Source organism: Salmo salar, chromosome ssa25 (assembly GCF_905237065.1).
Source record: "Salmo salar chromosome ssa25, Ssal_v3.1, whole genome shotgun sequence".
In the NCBI taxonomy this organism is placed as follows: Eukaryota; Metazoa; Chordata; class Actinopteri; order Salmoniformes; family Salmonidae; genus Salmo; species Salmo salar.
The window spans coordinates 53,249,542-53,271,998 of NC_059466.1; the positions used below are offsets into that span (position 1 = coordinate 53,249,542).

Genomic DNA, 22,457 nt, shown 5'->3' on the forward strand with positions numbered 1-22,457 from the left:
AAGCCTGCTAGACTTCTACACTCTACAACATAGCAGAAGCCTGCTAGACTACTACAACATAGCAGAAGCCTGCTAGACTACTACAACATAGCAGAAGCCTGCTAGACTACTACACTCTACAACATAGCAGAAGCCTGCTAGACTACTACACTCTACAACATAGCAGAAGCCTGCTAGACTACTACACTCTACAACATAGCAGAAGCCTGCTAGACTTCTACACTCTACAACATAGCAGAAGCCTGCTAGACTTCTACACTCTACAACATAACAGAAGCCTGCTAGACTACTACACTCTACAACATAGCAGAAGCCTGCTAGACTACTACACTCTACAACATAGCAGAAGCCTGCTAGACTACTACACTCTACAACATAGCAGAAGCCTGCTAGACTTCTACACTCTACAACATAGCAGAAGCCTGCTAGACTACTACACTCTACAACATAGCAGAAGCCTGCTAGACTACTACACTCTACAACATAGCAGAAGCCTGCTAGACTACTACACTCTACAACATAGCAGAAGCCTGCTAGACTACTACACTCTACAACATAGCAGAAGCCTGCTAGACTACTACACTCTACAACATAGCAGAAGCCTGCTAGACTACTACACTCTACAACATAGCAGAAGCCTGCTAGACTTCTACACTCTACAACATAGCAGGTGTCTGAAACATCTACATGCCTGTCGACCAGTGGTTTATCTAGCATCTGTCCCAAATAGCACCCTATCCCCTATGGGTCCTGGTGAAAAGTAGTGCGCTATATAGGGAATAGGGTGCCATTGGTGAATGTACTCACCTTTCATGTAGAGGAAGCTGTGAAAGTACGGAGGTCCAGAGCCGTTCAGTAGATGAACCCTTCCATTGGACACCTCCTCGTCTGTGTCCACATAACCATCGGTGCTTGTGTCACTGTCTATAAACTGAACATCACAAACATAGATATATTATTACACAGCGAACGCCTAGCCAGAGCACAAACAGGTCCGGGACCAGGGTAGTATGGTTCTGTTATAGATCTGGGACCAGGCTAGGATAGTATGGTTCTGTTATAGATCTGGGACCAGGCTAGGATAGTATGGTTCTGTTAGTGATGTAGGTCATGGACCAGGCTAGGATAGTATGGTTCTGTTATAGATCTGGGACCAGGCTAGGATAGTGTGGTTCTGTTATAGATCTGGGACCAGGCTAGGATAGTGTGGTTCTGTTATAGATCTGGGACCAGGCTAGGATAGTATGGTTCTGTTAGTGATGTAGGTCTGGGACCAGGCTAGGATAGTATGGTTCTGTTATAGATCTGGGACCAGGCTAGGATAGTATGGTTCTGTTATAGATCTGGGACCAGGCTAGGATAGTGTGGTTCTGTTATAGATCTGGGACCAGGCTAGGATAGTATGGTTCTGTTAGTGATGTAGGTCTGGGACCAGGCTAGGATAGTATGGTTCTGTTATAGGTCTGGGACCAGGCTAGGATAGTATGGTTCTGTTATAGATCTGGGACCAGGCTAGGATAGTATGGTTCTGTTATAGATCTGGGACCAGGCTAGGATAGTATGGTTCTGTTATAGATCTGGGACCAGGCTAGGATAGTATGGTTCTGTTATAGATCTGGGACCAGGCTAGGATAGTATGGTTCTGTTATAGATCTGGGACCAGGCTAGGATAGTATGGTTCTGTTATAGATCTGGGACCAGGCTAGGATAGTATGGTTCTGTTATAGATCTGGGACCAGGCTAGGATAGTATGGTTCTGTTACAGATCTGGGACCAGGCTAGGATAGTATGGTTCTGTTATAGATCTGGGACCAGGCTAGGATAGTATGGTTCTGTTATAGATCTGGGACCAGGCTAGGATAGTATGGTTCTGTTATAGATCTGGGACCAGGCTAGGATAGTATGGTTCTGTTATAGATCTGGGACCAGGCTAGGATAGTATGGTTCCGTTATAGGTCTGGGACCAGGCTAGGATAGTATGGTTCTGTTATAGATCTGGGACCAGGCTAGGATAGTATGGTTCTGTTATAGATCTGGGACCAGGCTAGGATAGTATGGTTCTGTTATAGGTCTGGGACCAGGCTAGGATAGTATGGTTCTGTTATAGATCTGGGACCAGGCTAGGATAGTATGGTTCTGTTATAGATCTGGGACCAGGCTAGGATAGTATGGTTCTGTTATAGATCTGGGACCAGGCTAGGATAGTATGGTTCTGTTATAGGTCTGGGACCAGGCTAGGATAGTATGGTTCTGTTATAGATCTGGGACCAGGCTAGGATAGTATGGTTCCGTTATAGGTCTGGGACCAGGCTAGGATAGTATGGTTCTGTTATAGGTCTGGGACCAGGCTAGGATAGTATGGTTCTGTTATAGATCTGGGACCAGGCTAGGATAGTATGGTTCTGTTATAGATCTGGGACCAGGCTAGGATAGTATGGTTCTGTTAGTGATGTAGGTCTGGGACCAGGCTAGGATAGTATGGTTCTGTTATAGGTCTGGGACCAGGCTAGGATAGTATGGTTCTGTTATAGATCTGGGACCAGGCTAGGATAGTATGGTTCTGTTATAGATCTGGGACCAGGCTAGGATAGTATGGTTCTGTTATAGATCTGGGACCAGGCTAGGATAGTATGGTTCTGTTATAGATCTGGGACCAGGCTAGGATAGTATGGTTCTGGGACTAGTATGGTTCTGTTAGTGGTGTTGGTCTGGGACCAGGCTAGGATAGTATGGTTCTGTTATAGATCTGGGACCAGGCTAGGATAGTATGGTTCTGTTAGGAGTAGGTCTGGGACCAGGCTAGGATAGTATGGTTCTGTTATAGATCTGGGACCAGGCTAGGATAGTATGGTTCTGTTATAGATCTGGGACCAGGCTAGGATAGTATGGTTCTGTTATAGATCTGGGACCAGGCTAGGATAGTATGGTTCTGTTATAGATCTGGGACCAGGCTAGGATAGTATGGTTCTGTTATAGATCTGGGACCAGGCTAGGATAGTATGGTTCTGTTACAGATCTGGGACCAGGCTAGGATAGTATGGTTCTGTTATAGATCTGGGACCAGGCTAGGATAGTATGGTTCTGTTGTAGGTCTGGGACCAGGCTAGGATAGTATGGTTCGTTAGTTGTTATAGATCTGGGACCAGGCTAGGATAGTATGGTTCTGTTACAGATCTGGGACCAGGCTAGGATAGTATGGTTCTGTTAGTGCAGATCTGGGACCAGGCTAGGATAGTATGGTTCTGTTATAGGTCTGGGACCAGGCTAGGATAGTATGGTTCTGTTATAGATCTGGGACCAGGCTAGGATAGTATGGTTCTGTTATAGATCTGGGACCAGGCTAGGAGTGGGACTAGTATGGTTCTGTTAGTGGTGTTGGTCTGGGACCAGGCTAGGATAGTATGGTTCTGTTATAGATCTGGGACCAGGCTAGGATAGTATGGTTCTGTTATAGATCTGGGTCCAGGCTAGGATAGTATGGTTCTGTTATAGATCTGGGACCAGGCTAGGATAGTATGGTTCTGTTATAGATCTGGGACCAGGCTAGGATAGTATGGTTCTGTTATGTAGATCTGGGACCAGGCTAGGATAGTATGGTTCTGTTATAGGTCTGGGACCAGGCTAGGATAGTATGGTTCTGTTATAGGTCTGGGACCAGGCTAGGATAGTATGGTTCTGTTATAGATCTGGGACCAGGCTAGGATAGTATGGTTCTGTTAGTGTGTAGGTCTGGGACCAGGCTAGGATAGTGTGGTTCTGTTATAGATCTGGGACCAGGCTAGGATAGTATGGTTCTGTTACAGATCTGGGACCAGGCTAGGATAGTGTGGTTCTGTTAGTGATGTAGGTCATGGACCAGGCTAGGATAGTATGGTTCTGTTATAGATCTGGGACCAGGCTAGGATAGTATGGTTCTGTTATAGATCTGGGACCAGGCTAGGATAGTATGGTTCTGTTACAGATCTGGGACCAGGCTAGGATAGTATGGTTCTGTTACAGATCTGGGACCAGGCTAGGATAGTATGGTTCTGTTATAGATCTGGGACCAGGCTAGGATAGTATGGTTCTGTTATAGATCTGGGACCAGGCTAGGATAGTATGGTTCTGTTATAGATCTGGGACCAGGCTAGGATAGTATGGTTCTGTTATAGATCTGGGACCAGGCTAGGATAGTATGGTTCTGTTAGTGATGTAGGTCTGGGACCAGGCTAGGATAGTATGGTTCTGTTATAGGTCTGGGACCAGGCTAGGATAGTATGGTTCTGTTATAGGTCTGGGACCAGGCTAGGATAGTATGGTTCTGTTATAGATCTGGGACCAGGCTAGGATAGTATGGTTCTGTTATAGATCTGGGACCAGGCTAGGATAGTATGGTTCTGTTATAGATCTGGGACCAGGCTAGGATAGTATGGTTCTGTTAGTGTGTAGGTCTGGGACCAGGCTAGGATAGTATGGTTCTGTTATAGGTCTGGGACCAGGCTAGGATAGTATGGTTCTGTTATAGATCTGGGACCAGGCTAGGATAGTATGGTTCTGTTATAGATCTGGGACCAGGCTAGGATAGTATGGTTCTGTTATAGATCTGGGACCAGGCTAGGATAGTATGGTTCTGTTATAGATCTGGGACCAGGCTAGGATAGTATGGTTCTGTTATAGGTCTGGGACCAGGCTAGGATAGTATGGTTCTGTTATAGATCTGGGACCAGGCTAGGATAGTATGGTTCTGTTATAGGTCTGGGACCAGGCTAGGATAGTATGGTTCTGTTAGTGATGTAGGTCTGGGACCAGGCTAGGATAGTATGGTTCTGTTATAGATCTGGGACCAGGCTAGGATAGTATGGTTCTGTTATAGATCTGGGACCAGGCTAGGATAGTATGGTTCTGTTATAGATCTGGGACCAGGCTAGGATAGTATGGTTCTGTTACAGGATTGGGATCAGGCTAGGATAGTATGGTTCTGTTATAGATCTGGGACCAGGCTAGGATAGTATGGTTCTGTTATAGATCTGGGACCAGGCTAGGATAGTATGGTTCTGTTAGTGATGTTATAGGTCTGGGACCAGGCTAGGATAGTATGGTTCTGTTACAGATCTGGGACCAGGCTAGGATAGTATGGTTCTGTTACAGATCTGGGTCCAGGCCATAAAAGGTCTATTTGACTGAAAGGTCCATCTACTATTTGTATCATGTATATATTCGTTGATCCATAGAGGATATTTTTCTGCCACCCTGAGATTCAAGAAGTAACAGGTTCTGGTGAGAAGCCAGTGAGTGACTGAGACTTGTGGGCCTTTGATTTGATCTAATATGGTCATACATTTGGCAGGAGGTTAGGAAGTGCAGCTCAGTTTCCACCTCATTTTTGTGGGCAGTGTTGCACATAGCCTGTCTTCTCTTGAGAGCCAGGTCTGCCTACGGCGACCTTTCTCAATAGCAAGGCTCTGCTCACTGAGTCTGTACATAGTCAAAGCTTTCCTTACGTTTGGGTCAGTCACAGTGGTCAGGTATTCTGCCGCTGTGTACTCTCTGTTTAGGGCCAAATAGCAATCTAGTTTGCTCTGTTTGGAACATCTATAAACCATTTTAATGGACACCATCACAATAAATCTACTATTTATTTCAGTCAGGTCTATAGAAACATTATGATATGAAGAAAATGTATTTCAGAAGAACAGAATGAGTTGTCTTACTGTATGTTATCTGGCTATGATATAGACTGTAGACTGGTTCATTTATCAGACTAGATACTGTATGTTATCTGGCTATGATATAGACTGTAGACTGGTTCATTTATCAGACTAGATACTGTATGTTATCTGGTCTCTATGATATAGACTGTAGACTGGTTCATTTATCAGACTAGATACTGTATGTTATCTGGTTATTCTCTATGATATAGACTGTAGACTGGTTCATTTATCAGACTAGATACTGTATGTTATCTGGCTATGATATAGACTGTAGACTTGTTCATTTATCAGACTAGATACTGTATGTTATCTGGTTATTCTCTATGATATAGACTGTAGACTGGTTCAATTATCAGACTAGATACTGTATTATCTGGTTATGATATAGACTGTAGACTTGTTCATTTATCAGACTAGATACTGTATGTTATCTGGCTATGATATAGACTGGTTCATTTATCAGACTAGATACTGTATGTTATCTGGTTATTCTCTATGATATAGACTGTAGACTGGTTCATTTATCAGACTAGATACTGTATGTTATCTGGTTATGATATAGACTGTAGACTGGTTCAATTATCAGACTAGATACTGTAGTTATCTGGTTCTCTATGATATAGACTGTAGACTTGTTCATTTATCAGACTAGATACTGTATGTTATCTGGTTATTCTCTATGATATAGACTGTAGACTGGTTCATTTATCAGACTAGATACTGTATTATCTGGTTATGATATAGACTGTAGACTTGTTCATTTATCAGACTAGATACTGTATGTTATCTGGACCTATGATATAGACTGTAGACTGGTTCATTTATCAGACTAGATACTGTATGTTATCTGGTTATGATATAGACTGTAGACTGGTTCATTTATCAGACTAGATACTGTATGTTATCTGGTTATGATATAGACTGTAGACTGGTTCATTTATCAGACTAGATACTGTATTATCTGGTTTATGATATAGACTGTAGACTTGTTCATTTATCAGACTAGATACTGTATGTTATCTGGCTATGATATAGACTGTGTTGTTCATTTATCAGACTAGATACTGTATTATCTGGTTATGATATAGACTGTAGACTGGTTCATTTATCAGACTAGATACTGTATGTTATCTGGCTATGATATAGACTGTAGACTGGTTCATTTATCAGACTAGATACTGTATGTTATCTGGTTATTCTCTATGATATAGACTGTAGACTGGTTCATTTATCAGACTAGATACTGTATGTTATCTGGTTATGATATAGACTGTAGACTGGTTCATTTATCAGACTAGATACTGTATTATCTGGTTATGATATAGAGTGTAGACTGGTTCATTTATCAGACTAGATACTGTATGTTATCTGGCTATGATATAGACTGTAGACTGGTTCATTTATCAGACTAGATACTGTATGTTATCTGGCTATGATATAGACTGTAGACTGGTTCATTTATCAGACTAGATACTGTATTATCTGGCTATGATATAGACTGTAGACTGGTTCATTTATCAGACTAGATACTGTATGTTATCTGGTTATTCTCTATGATATAGACTGTAGACTGGTTCAATTATCAGACTAGATACTGTATGTTATCTGGTTATGATATAGACTGTAGACTGGTTCATTTATCAGACTAGATACTGTATGTTATCTGGTTATGATATAGACTGGTTCATTTATCAGACTAGATACTGTATGTTATCTGGTTATGATATAGACTTGTTCATTTATCAGACTAGATACTGTATTATCTGGTTATGATATAGACTGTAGACTGGTTCAATTATCAGACTAGATACTGTATGTTATCTGGTTATTCTCTATGATATAGACTGTAGACTGGTTCATTTATCAGACTAGATACTGTATGTTATCTGGCTATGATATAGACTGTAGACTGGTTCATTTATCAGACTAGATACTGTATGTTATCTGGTTATTCTCTATGATATAGACTGTAGACTTGTTCATTTATCAGACTAGATACTGTATTTATCTGGTTATGATATAGACTGTAGACTTGTTCATTTATCAGACTAGATACTGCATGTTATCTGGTATTCTCTATGATATAGACTGTAGACTGGTTCATTTATCAGACTAGATACTGTATGTTATCTGGCTATGATATAGACTGTAGACTGGTTCATTTATCAGACTAGATACTGTATGTTATCTGGTTATGATATAGACTGTAGACTGGTTCATTTATCAGACTAGATACTGTATGTTATCTGGTTATGATATAGACTGTAGACTTGTTCATTTATCAGACTAGATACTGTATGTTATCTGGTTATGATATAGACTGTAGACTGGTTCATTTATCAGACTAGATACTGTATTATCTGGTTATGATATAGACTGTAGACTGGTTCATTTATCAGACTAGATACTGTATGTTATCTGGCTATTCTCTATGATATAGACTGTAGACTGGTTCATTTATCAGACTAGATACTGTATGTTATCTGGCTATGATATAGACTGTAGACTGGTTCATTTATCAGACTAGATACTGTATGTTATCTGGTTATGATATAGACTGTAGACTTGTTCATTTATCAGACTAGATACTGTATTATCTGGTTATGATATAGACTGTAGACTGGTTCATTTATCAGACTAGATACTGTATGTTATCTGGTTATGATATAGACTGTAGACTGGTTCATTTATCAGACTAGATACTGTATGTTATCTGGTTATGATATAGACTGTAGACTGGTTCATTTATCAGACTAGATACTGTATGTTATCTGGTTATGATATAGACTGTAGACTGGTTCATTTATCAGACTAGATACTGTATTATCTGGTTATGATATAGACTGTAGACTGGTTCATTTATCAGACTAGATACTGTATGTTATCTGGCTATGATATAGACTGTAGACTGGTTCATTTATCAGACTAGATACTGTATGTTATCTGGTTATTCTCTATGATATAGACTGTAGACTTGTTCATTTATCAGACTAGATACTGTATGTTATCTGGCTATGATATAGACTGTAGACTGGTTCATTTATCAGACTAGATACTGTATGTTATCTGGTTATTCTCTATGATATAGACTGTAGACTGGTTCATTTATCAGACTAGATACTGTATTTTATCTGGTTATTCTCTATGATATAGACTGTAGACTGGTTCATTTATCAGACTAGATACTGTATGTTATCTGGCTATGATATAGACTGTAGACTTGTTCATTTATCAGACTAGATACTGTATGTTATCTGGCTATGATATAGACTGTAGACTGGTTCATTTATCAGACTAGATACTGTATGTTATCTGGTTATTCTCTATGATATAGACTGTAGACTGGTTCAATTATCAGACTAGATACTGTATTATCTGGTTATGATATAGACTGTAGACTTGTTCATTTATCAGACTAGATACTGTATGTTATCTGGCTATGATATAGACTGTAGACTGGTTCATTTATCAGACTAGATACTGTATGTTATCTGGTTATTCTCTATGATATAGACTGTAGACTGGTTCAATTATCAGACTAGATACTGTATGTTATCTGGCTATGATATAGACTGTAGACTGGTTCAATTATCAGACTAGATACTGTATGTTATCTGGCTATGATATAGACTGTAGACTTGTTCATTTATCAGACTAGATACTGTATGTTATCTGGCTATGATATAGACTGTAGACTGGTTCATTTATCAGACTAGATACTGTATGTTATCTGGTTATTCTCTATGATATAGACTGTAGACTTGTTCATTTATCAGACTAGATACTGTATGTTATCTGGTTATGATATAGACTGTAGACTGGTTCATTTATCAGACTAGATACTGTATTATCTGGTTATGATATAGACTGTAGACTGGTTCATTTATCAGACTAGATACTGTATTATCTGGTTATGATATAGACTGTAGACTGGTTCATTTATCAGACTAGATACTGTATGTTATCTGGTTATTCTCTATGATATAGACTGTAGACTGGTTCATTTATCAGACTAGATACTGTATGTTATCTGGTTATGATATAGACTGTAGACTGGTTCATTTATCAGACTAGATACTGTATGTTATCTGGCTATGATATAGACTGTAGACTGGTTCATTTATCAGACTAGATACTGTATGTTATCTGGTTATTCCTATGATATAGACTGTAGACTTGTTCATTTATCAGACTAGATACTGTATGTTATCTGGCTATGATATAGACTGTAGACTGGTTCATTTATCAGACTAGATACTGTATGTTATCTGGTTATTCTCTATGATATAGACTGTAGACTGGTTCATTTATCAGACTAGATACTGTATGTTATCTGGCTATGATATAGACTGTAGACTGGTTCATTTATCAGACTAGATACTGTATGTTATCTGGTTATTCTATGATATAGACTGTAGACTGGTTCATTTATCAGACTAGATACTGTATGTTATCTGGTTATGATATAGACTGTAGACTTGTTCATTTATCAGACTAGATACTGTATGTTATCTGGCTATGATATAGACTGTAGACTGGTTCATTTATCAGACTAGATACTGTATGTTATCTGGTTATTCTCTATGATATAGACTGTAGACTGGTTCAATTATCAGACTAGATACTGTATGTTATCTGGCTATGATATAGACTGTAGACTGGTTCAATTATCAGACTAGATACTGTATGTTATCTGGCTATGATATAGACTGTAGACTTGTTCATTTATCAGACTAGATACTGTATGTTATCTGGCTATGATATAGACTGTAGACTGGTTCATTTATCAGACTAGATACTGTATGTTATCTGGTTATTCTCTATGATATAGACTGTAGACTGGTTCAATTATCAGACTAGATACTGTATTATCTGGTTATGATATAGACTGTAGACTGGTTCATTTATCAGACTAGATACTGTATGTTATCTGGTTATTCTATGATATAGACTGTAGACTGGTTCATTTATCAGACTAGATACTGTATGTTATCTGGTTATGATATAGACTGTAGACTGGTTCATTTATCAGACTAGATACTGTATTATCTGGTTATGATATAGACTGTAGACTGGTTCATTTATCAGACTAGATACTGTATTATCTGGTTATGATATAGACTGTAGACTGGTTCATTTATCAGACTAGATACTGTATGTTATCTGGTTATTCTCTATGATATAGACTGTAGACTGGTTCATTTATCAGACTAGATACTGTATGTTATCTGGTTATTCTCTATGATATAGACTGTAGACTGGTTCATTTATCAGACTAGATACTGTATGTTATCTGGCTATGATATAGACTGTAGACTTGTTCATTTATCAGACTAGATACTGTATTATCTGGTTATGATATAGACTGTAGACTGGTTCATTTATCAGACTAGATACTGTATGTTATCTGGCTATGATATAGACTGTAGACTTGTTCATTTATCAGACTAGATACTGTATGTTATCTGGCTATGATATAGACTGTAGACTTGTTCATTTATCAGACTAGATACTGTATGTTATCTGGCTATGATATAGACTGTAGACTTGTTCATTTATCAGACTAGATACTGTATGTTATCTGGTTATGATATAGACTGTAGACTTGTTCATTTATCAGACTAGATACTGTATTATCTGGCTATGATATAGACTGGTTCATTTATCAGACTAGATACTGTATTATCTGGTTATGATATAGACTGTAGACTGGTTCAATTATCAGACTAGATACTGTATGTTATCTGGTTATTCTCTATGATATAGACTGTAGACTGGTTCATGTATCAGACTAGATACTGTATGTTATCTGGTTATGATATAGACTGTAGACTTGTTCATTTATCAGACTAGATACTGTATTATCTGGTTATGATATAGACTGTAGACTGGTTCATTTATCAGACTAGATACTGTATGTTATCTGGCTATGATATAGACTGTAGACTTGTTCATTTATCAGACTAGATACTGTATGTTATCTGGTTATTTCTATGATATAGACTGTAGACTGGTTCATTTATCAGACTAGATACTGTATGTTATCTGGTTATGATATAGACTGTAGACTTGTTCATTTATCAGACTAGATACTGTATGTTATCTGGTTATTCTCTATGATATAGACTGTAGACTTGTTCATTTATCAGACTAGATACTGTATGTTATCTGGTTATGATATAGACTGTAGACTGGTTCATTTATCAGACTAGATACTGTATGTTATCTGGCTATGATATAGACTGTAGACTGGTTCATTTATCAGACTAGATACTGTATGTTATCTGGTTATTCTCTATGATATAGACTGTAGACTGGTTCATTTATCAGACTAGATACTGTATGTTATCTGGTTATTCTCTATGATATAGACTGTAGACTGGTTCATTTATCAGACTAGATACTGTATTATCTGGTTATGATATAGACTGTAGACTTGTTCATTTATCAGACTAGATACTGTATGTTATCTGGCTATGATATAGACTGTAGACTGGTTCATTTATCAGACTAGATACTGTATTATCTGGTTATGATATAGACTGTAGACTTGTTCATTTATCAGACTAGATACTGTATGTTATCTGGCTATGATATAGACTGTAGACTGGTTCATTTATCAGACTAGATACTGTATTATCTGGTTATGATATAGACTGTAGACTTGTTCATTTATCAGACTAGATACTGTATGTTATCTGGCTATGATATAGACTGGTTCATTTATCAGACTAGATACTGTATTATCTGGTTATGATATAGACTGTAGACTGGTTCATTTATCAGACTAGATACTGTATGTTATCTGGCTATGATATAGACTGTAGACTGGTTCATTTATCAGACTAGATACTGTATGTTATCTGGTTATTCTCTATGATATAGACTGTAGACTGGTTCATTTATCAGACTAGATACTGTATGTTATCTGGTTATGATATAGACTGTAGACTGGTTCATTTATCAGACTAGATACTGTATTATCTGGTTATGATATAGACTGTAGACTGGTTCATTTATCAGACTAGATACTGTATTATCTGGTTATGATATAGACTGTAGACTGGTTCATTTATCAGACTAGATACTGTATTATCTGGTTATGATATAGACTGTAGACTGGTTCATTTATCAGACTAGATACTGTATTATCTGGCTATGATATAGACTGTAGACTGGTTCATTTATCAGACTAGATACTGTATTATCTGGTTATGATATAGACTGTAGACTGGTTCAATTTATCAGACTAGAGATGTTTATAAGTCCTGTGCCATTATTTTATATTATATGATTTTAAAGATAGAAGAATATAATTGAACTTGAATAAAATAGAAAGGATATTTTTACCATTTAGAAGCGAGTATGAAGTGACTATGATGAGCGTAAAGTGATTATTTGAAACAGGTCTTATATGATTTACAGTTATTTGGCAACTTTATTTAGATACAAACCTTAGAAATCAAAACATGATGCGATTAAAGGCTGATGATGATTTGATAAAGTTACACAAAAAAAAAAAAACGTATTTTCCTTGCTTCAGGTTACACACAGCTGTTCTGTCATCAAGCGATCATATTTTCACCAGTCAGACTATTCTCAATTTAATCTTGTCTTTACTAATATGTAAAATTAGTTTAGATTCAGAACGGCCCATTATCAAATGGGCAAGACAAAAAAAAAGACATGTAATCCGTATTTAATAGCGAATGATGGCCACGCGCTTTCCAGCCGGTCGGTCTGGGTTTCCAGCCGGTCGGTCTGGGTTTCCAGCCGGTCTGGGTTTCCAGCCGGTCGGTCTGGGTTTCCAGCCGGTCTGGGTTTCCAGCCGGTCTGGGTTTCCAGCCGGTCTGGGTTTCCAGCCGGTCGGTCTGGGTTTCCAGCCGGTCTGGGTTTCCAGCCGGTCGGTCTGGGTTTCCAGCCGGTCGGTCTGGGTTTCCAGCCGGTCTGGGTTTCCAGCCGGTCGGTCTGGGTTTCCAGCCGGTCTGGGTTTCCAGCCGGTCGGTCTGGGTTTCCAGCCGGTCTGGGTTTCCAGTCGGTCTGGGTTTCCAGCCGGCCGGTCTGGGTTTCCAGTCGGTCTGGGTTTCCAGCCGGCCGGTCTGGGTTTCCAGCCGGTCTGGGTTTCCAGTCGGTCTGGGTTTCCAGCCGGTCTGGGTTTCCAGCCGGTCGGTCTGGGTTTCCAGTCGGTCTGGGTTTCCAGCCGGTCTGGGTTTCCAGCCGGTCGGTCTGGGTTTCCAGCCGGTCTGGGTTTCCAGCCGGTCTGGGTTTCCAGTCGGTCTGGGTTTCCAGCCGGTCGGTCTGGGTTTCCAGCCGGTCTGGGTTTCCAGCCGGTCTGGGTAGGCTCTTTGGGTTTTATAGTGGAGCTGCGCTTAACATGAGCAGTTGAGGAATACATATAAAACGCTGTTTTCCCAGCATGCATGCTGTCACTGCCCCGCAGGTGATATTCCACCCAAACTCGTTGTGCCATGGGATCTCCTACCCTGTTCCTGCAGCTACCCAGTACTCTGTATGCCATGGGCTCTCCTACCCTGTTCCTGCAGCTACCCAGTACTCTGTATGCCATGGGCTCTCCTACCCTGTTCCTGCATCTACCCAGTACTCTGTATGCCATGGGCTCTCCTACCCTGTTCCTGCAGCTACCCAGTACTCTGTGTGCCATGGGCTCTCCTACCCTGTTCCTGCAGCTACCCAGTACTCTGTATGCCATGGGCTCTCCTACCCTGTTCCTGCAGCTACCCAGTACTCTGTGTGCCATGGGCTCTCCTACCCTGTTCCTGCAGCTACCCAGTACTCTGTATGCCATGGGCTCTCCTACCCTGTTCCTGCAGCTACCCAGTACTCTGTATGCCATGGGCTCTCCTACCCTGTTCCTGCAGCTACCCAGTACTCTGTATGCCATGGGCTCTCCTACCCTGTTCCTGCAGCTACCCAGTACTCTGTATGCCATGGGCTCTCCTACCCTGTTCCTGCAGCTACCCAGTACTCTGTATGCCATGGGCTCTCCTACCCTGTTCCTGCAGCTACCCAGTACTCTGTATGCCATGGGCTCTCCTACCCTGTTCCTGCAGCTACCCAGTACTCTGTATGCCATGGGCTCTCCTACCCTGTTCCTGCAGCTACCCAGTACTCTGTATGCCATGGGCTCTCCTACCCTGTTCCTGCAGCTACCCAGTACTCTGTATGCCATGGGCTCTCCTACCCTGTTCCTGCAGCTACCCAGTACTCTGTATGCCATGGGCTCTCCTACCCTGTTCCTGCAGCTACCCAGTACTCTGTATGCCATGGGCTCTCCTACCCTGTTCCTGCAGCTACCCAGTACTCTGTATGCCATGGGCTCTCCTACCCTGTTCCTGCATCTACCCAGTACTCTGTATGCCATGGGCTCTCCTACCCTGTTCCTGCAGCTACCCAGTACTCTGTATGCCATGGGCTCTCCTACCCTGTTCCTGCAGCTACCCAGTACTCTGTATGCCATGGGCTCTTCTACCCTGTTCCTGCAGCTACCCAGTACTCTGTATGCCATGGGCTCTCCTACCCTGTTCCTGCAGCTACCCAGTACTCTGTATGCCATGGGCTCTCCTACCCTGTTCCTGCAGCTACCCAGTACTCTGTATGCCATGGGCTCTCCTACCCTGTTACTGCAGCTACCCAGTACTCTGTATGCCATGGGCTCTCCTACCCTGTTCCTGCAGCTACCCAGTACTCTGTATGCCATGGGCTCTCCTACCCTGTTCCTGCAGCTACCCAGTACTCTGTATGCCATGGGCTCTCCTACCCCTGTTCCTGCAGCTACCCAGTACTCTGTATGCCATGGGCTCTCCTACCCTGTTCCTGCAGCTACCCAGTACTCTGTATGCCATGGGCTCTCCTACCCTGTTCCTGCAGCTACCCAGTACTCTGTATGCCATGGGCTCTCCTACCCTGTTCCTGCAGCTACCCAGTACTCTGTATGCCATGGGCTCTCCTACCCTGTTCCTGCAGCTACCCAGTACTCTGTATGCCATGGGCTCTCCTACCCTGTTCCTGCAGCTACCCAGTACTCTGTATGCCATGGGCTCTCCTACCCTGTTCCTGCAGCTACCCAGTACTCTGTATGCCATGGGCTCTCCTACCCTGTTCCTGCAGCTACCCAGTACTCTGTATGCCATGGGCTCTCCTACCCTGTTCCTGCAGCTACCCAGTACTCTGTATGCCATGGGCTCTCCTACCCTGTTCCTGCAGCTACCCAGTACTCTGTATGCCATGGGCTCTCCTACCCTGTTCCTGCAGCTACCCAGTAGTTATTTATTGAAAACAAGTTAAATCTGTTGGGGAATATCAATAGTAATATGTTTTCACAATGAAACATATTTCATTAAACTGTTGCCAGGAGAGGAGATGGAAACGGCGTGGTAATGTATAGTTAAAGTTATTATGAAAATATAAAACGTTCCCTATTACTAGGCTATTCACTATAGATTGTAGTCCAACTGTAAACCGGGCCTGTACAATCAATGAACCAACGGCATAGCCTAGGGCTGTATGCTCTCTCCCAGACTCATGGACACAACGTTTTGGAGCGTAGCAGAAGGTAACCAGTCCACCCAGGATGCATCATAATACAGTCTACACTCAAACGTCATTAGTAGAATGTGTTTTATTTTGGAGTGTAGGGTAGAGAGGGGAAGGGCAACTTAGACGGGGGTGAAGGCCACCAACTTAGACGGGGCTGGGGGCCACTAACTTAGACGGGGCTGGGGGCCACCAACTTAGACGGGGGTGGGGGCCACCAATTTAGACGGGGGTGGGGGCCACCAACGTAGACGGGGCTGGGGGCCACTAACTTAGACGGGTCTGGGGGCCACCAATTTAGACGGGGGTGGGGGCCACCAACGTAGACGGGGCTGGGGGCCACTAACCTAGACGGGTCTGGGGGCCACCAATTTAGACGGGGGTGGGGGCCACTAACCTAGACGGGGCTGGGGGCCACCAACTTAGACGGGGGTGAAGGCCACCAACTTAGACGGGGCTGGGGGCCACTAACCTAGACGGGGCTGGGGGCCACTAACTTAGACGGGGTGGGGGGCCACTAACTTAGACGGGTCTGGGGGCCACCAATTTAGACGGGGGTGGGGGCCACCAACGTAGACGGGGCTGGGGGCCACTAACTTAGACGGGTCTGGGGGCCACCAATTTAGACGGGGGTGGGGGCCACTAACCTAGACGGGGCTGGGGGCCACCAACTTAGACGGGGGTGAAGGCCACCAATTTAGACTGGGGTGGGGGCCACCAACGTAGACGGGGCTGGGGGCCACTAACTTAGACGGGTCTGGGGGCCACCAATTTAGACGGGGGTGGGGGCCACTAACTTAGACGGGGCTGGGGGCCACCAACTTAGACGGGGGTGAAGGCCACTAACTTAGACGGGGCTGGGGGCCACTAATTTAGACGGGGGTGGGGGCCACCAACTTAGACGGGGCTGGGGGCCACCAATTTAGACGGGGGTGGGGGCCACCAACTTAGACGGGGGTGGGGGCCACCAACTTAGACGGGGCTGGGGGCCACTAACTTAGACGGGGGTGGGGGCCACCAACTTAGACGGAGCTGGGGCCACTGCGACCTCTCATTTCCTGGATTCTACACATTCCGCCACTAGGTGGAGACAAATGTTTGCAGTTTTGAATATGATAACTGATGACTGACCCCGGTCGGTCGGTAACTGACCCCGGTCGGTCGGTGGTAACTGACCCCGGTCGGTCGGTAACTGACCCCGGTCGGTAACTGACCCCGGTCGGTAACTGACCCGGTCGGTCGGTAACTGACCCCGGTCGGTCGGTTAACTGACCCCGGTCGGTCGGTAAAAGACCCCGGTCGGTCGGTAACTGACCCGGTCGGTAACTGACCCCGGTTGGTCGGTAACTGACCCCGGTCGGTAATTCAACAATGCTAACTAACAATTATGTATCAAAGACCTCTTAAATCAGTTTTGTTTTATGTCTTTCTGCTACGGATAGGCTATGTATTGTATATTATTTTAATTACGTTTTTTTTTCTGGCTTGGGCTCATATATGGGCCTATGAGTACCAGGCCATTAGGACCTGATGGAGGGACAATAGAGCCCTGAGTACCAGGCCATTAGGACCTGATGGAGGGGCAATAGAGCCCTGAGTACCAGGGCATTAGGACCTGATGGAGGGACAATAGAGCCCTGAGTACCAGGCCATTAGGACCTGATGGAGGGACAATAGAGCCCTGAGTACCAGGCCATTAGGACCTGATGGAGGGACAATAGAGCCCTGAGTACCAGGCCATTAGGACCTGATGGAGGGACAATAGAGCCCTGAGTACCAGGCCATTAGGACCTGATGGAGGGACAGTAGAGCCCTGAGTACCAAGCCATTAGGACCTGATGGAGGGACAATAGAGCCCTGAGTACCAGGCCATTAGGACCTGATGGAGGGACAATAGAGCCCTGAGTTCCAGGCCATTAGGACCTGATGGAGGGACAATAGAGCCCTGAGTACCAGGCCATTAGGACCTGATGGAGGGACAATAGAGCCCTGAGTACCAGGTCATTAGGACCTGATGGAGGGACAATAGAGCCCTGAGTACCAGACCATTAGGACCTGATGGTATTTAGCAAGTTAGGTACTACCAAAGCATGTCCAGAGTGCAGAAAAGGACATTAACGTGACTCAACAGTCATGTGGAATTTTACTGTGGTCATGACTCATGATTGCCTGTGTGGCGGTAATACGGTCCCCATAAACAGCTCTAACTGCAGTCTGTCAAGCCAGAACAGTATGACTGGGAGCCATGCGATCTGTGAAACACATGCTGTAGAAGGATGTGTTTCCGTCCAGCGGATCTGGGTAGCTCGATACGAGTACTAGGTCAATATAAGGACAATCCATTTCAGTGTACATATACTGTAACACAATATCAATCTGTTTCAGCGTATCAATCTGTTTCAGCGTATCAATCTGTTTCAGCGTATCAATCTGTTTCAGCGTATCAATCTGTTTCAGCGTATCAATCTGTTTCAGCGTATCAATCTGTTTCAGCGTATCAATCTGTTTCAGCGTATCAATCTGTTTCAGCGTATCAATCTGTTTCAGCATATCAATCTGTTTCAGCGTATCAATCTGTTTCAGCGTATCAATCTGTTTCAGCGTATCAATCTGTTTCAGCGTATCAATCTGTTTCAGCATATCAATCTGTTTCAGCATATCAATCTGTTTCAATCTGTTTCAGCGTATCAATCTGTTTCAGCGTATCAATCTGTTTCAATCTGTTTCAGCGTATCAATCTGTTTCAATCTGTTTCAGCGTATCAATCTGTTTCAGCATATCAATCTGTTTCAGCGTATCAATCTGTTTCAGCGTATCAATCTGTTTCAGCGTATCAATCTGTTTCAGCATATCAATCTGTTTCAGCATATCAATCTGTTTCAATCTGTTTCAGCGTATCAATCTGTTTCAGCGTATCAATCTGTTTCAGCGTATCAATCTGTTTCAGCGTATCAATCTGTTTCAGCGTATCAATCTGTTTCAGCATATATATCTTGAAAAGAGCGGATGCTAAATGACTAACATATATATGCAGTACAGGTATATAAATGTAGTACTGGTATATAAATGTAGTACAGGTATATAAATGTAGTACAGGTATGTAAATGTAGTACAGGTATATATATGCAGTACAGGTATATAAATGTAGTACAGGTATATAAATGTAGTACAGGTATATAAATGTAGTACAGGTATGTAAATGTAGTACTGCTATATAAATGTAGTACAGGTATATAAATGTAGTACAGGTATATAAATGCAGTACAGGTATATATATGTAGTACAGGTATATAAATGTAGTACAGGTATATAAATGTAGTACAGGTATATACATGTAGTACAGGTATATACATGTAGTACAGGTATATATGTAGTACAGGTATATAAATGTAGTACAGGTATATAAATGCAGTACAGGTATATAAATGCAGTACAGGTATATATGTAGTACAGGTATATATATGCAGTACAGGTATATAAATGCAGTACAGGTATATATGTAGTACAGGTATATAAATGCAGTACAGGTATATATGTAGTACAGGTATATATATGCAGTACAGGTATATAAATGCAGTACAGGTATATATATATAGTACAGGTATATATGTAGTACAGGTATATATATGCAGTACAGGTATTTAAATGCAGTACAGGTATATATATATAGTACAGGTATATAAATGCAGTACAGGTATGTAAACATGCGACTCACAGAGTCTGAGCTGCCTCTGAAGGAGTCCAGGCTGTTCTGAGTACAGGATGATTTCCTCAACACGTCCTCATCAGTAGCATGTCCGTCCGTCATACTGGCTCCGTCTCCCGAGCCTGTACTCCCCTGCACCTCCTCAAACTCCTCCTGGTCACAGTCTGACTCCGTGTCTGGTAGGATGCTGAAGGAGATCTCCTCCCTGGCTCCTTGGACGGGCACAGTGGGCATAACGTCTGCTCTTCTCACCGGCACAGCTTCGGGGACTGTGGTGGGCATAACGTCTACCCTGGCGCAGGGTCTGTTAGGTATAACCTCCGATCTTCTGGGTCCTCTGTTGGTGTCTGGAGCTACCTCTTTTCTCCTGGTGGGTTGGTGGCACAAAGCTTTACCTCCTCCGGTAGTGAGGGCAGGGAGAGGAGGTGGAGAAGCAGGGTGGTGTGTAGGGACACTAGATCCATAGGAGGTGAGGGGGTAGTAAACAGGGGGGCAACACGGGGTCTGCGACAGGGCCAGGGCATGTGCTACTAGACCCTCGGCGAAAGCAGGAGGAGGAGGAGGGAGGGAGGAGAACAGCTCCTGGTCCAGAGGGATCTCCGCAGGGAGAGGGAAGTCAGGAAGTGGGATACTGCTACCGGGACACTCCTCCTTAGTATGGAAGCCCTCGTCCACCTCCTCTTCCTCGGCCGGGGCCAGCGGAGCGGTGCTCTCCGAGGGGTCGTGGAGGTTCTCCTCGCTGGACAGACTCTGTTCCAGACCCCCAAAGTCCAGGAGATCCAGGAACTCAGTGGCCACGCGCGACGCCTCCTTCTCCAGCCGGTAGATCTCCGCGTCTCTCCTCTGTCGGAGTTCCTCCCTGCTCCCTCCCAGACCGTCCCCTAACATGGACACCCCGTCCTCCTTCTGGCGCTGCAGCCTCTCAATCTCCTTCTCCAGCCGAAGGATCTCCTCCATCTGTCGGGACTCCTCCTCGGAGGTGTGGGGGTGCAGGGACACCTCCTTATGGGGAGCAAGATAATCCATCCTCAGGGAGTTCCTAAAGGGAGAGAAGAAGAGAAAGAATACGATTAGATGGGGGAGATTCAAGAGAGTATTGAATACAAAGCAATGTGTTGTTGGCTGACAGTACAGTACCAGTGTATGTAGCATGGCTGATGGCTGACAGTACAGTACCAGTCTATGTAGCATGGCTGATGGCTGACAGTACAGTACCAGTCTATGTAGCATGGCTGATGGCTGACAGTACAGTACCAGTCTATGTAGCATGGCTGATGGCTGAGAGTACAGTACCAGTGTATGTTGGTTGGCTGATGGCTGAGAGTACAGTACCAGTGTATGTTGGTTGGCTGATGGCTGACAGTACAGTACCAGTGTATGTTGGTTGGCTGATGGCTGACAGTACAGTACCAGTGTATGTAGGTTGGCTGATGGCTGACAGTACAGTACCAGTGTATGTAGCATGGCTGATGGCTGACAGTACAGTACCAGTCTATGTAGCATGGCTGATGGCTGACAGTACAGTACCAGTCTATGTAGCATGGCTGATGGCTGACAGTACAGTACCAGTCTATGTAGCATGGCTGATGGCTGAGAGTACAGTACCAGTGTATGTTGGTTGGCTGATGGCTGAGAGTACAGTACCAGTGTATGTTGGTTGGCTGATGGCTGACAGTACAGTACCAGTGTATGTAGCATGGCTGATGGCTGACAGTACAGTACCAGTGTATGTAGCATGGCTGATGGCTGACAGTACAGTACCAGTGTATGTAGCATGGCTGATGGCTGACAGTACAGTACCAGTGTATGTTGGTTGGCTGATGGCTGACAGTACAGTACCAGTGGATGTTGGTTGGCTGATGGCTGACAGTACAGTACCAGTGGATGTTGGTTGGCTGATGGCTGACAGTACAGTACCAGTGTATGTAGGTTGGCTGATGGCTGACAGTACAGTACCAGTCTATGTAGCATGGCTGATGGCTGACAGTACAGTACCAGTCTATGTAGCATGGCTGATGGCTGAGAGTACAGTACCAGTGTATGTTGGTTGGCTGATGGCTGAGAGTACAGTACCAGTGTATGTTGGTTGGCTGATGGCTGACAGTACAGTACCAGTGTATGTAGCATGGCTGATGGCTGACAGTACAGTACCAGTGTATGTAGCATGGCTGATGGCTGACAGTACAGTACCAGTGTATGTAGGTTGGCTGATGGCTGACAGTACAGTACCAGTCTATGTAGCATGGCTGATTGCTGACAGTACAGTACCAGTGTATGTAGGTTGGCTGATGGCTGACAGTACAGTACCAGTGTATGTAGGTTGGCTGATGGCTGACAGTACAGTACCAGTCTATGTAGCATGGCTGATTGCTGACAGTACAGTACCAGTCTATGTAGCATGGCTGATTGCTGACAGTACAGTACCAGTCTATGTAGCATGGCTGATGGCTGACAGTACAGTACCAGTGTATGTAGGTTGGCTGATGGCTGACAGTACAGTACCAGTG

At 43.5% G+C, this 22,457-nt stretch overlaps 1 protein-coding gene across 1 annotated transcript in view; it reads right to left on the bottom strand.

Annotated features, from left to right (window-relative positions):
* The window catches only part of LOC106586950 (unconventional myosin-X), a 268,076-nt gene that overhangs the window by 36,672 nt on the left and 208,947 nt on the right, over positions 1–22,457 (bottom strand). The window contains exons 23-24 of the mRNA XM_045707324.1: positions 19,960–20,989; positions 808–931 (exon numbers count right to left, since the gene is read on the bottom strand). Coding sequence (XP_045563280.1) covers positions 808–931; positions 19,960–20,989 — 1,154 coding nt within the window. The remainder of the gene's footprint in view (positions 1–807; positions 932–19,959; positions 20,990–22,457) is intronic.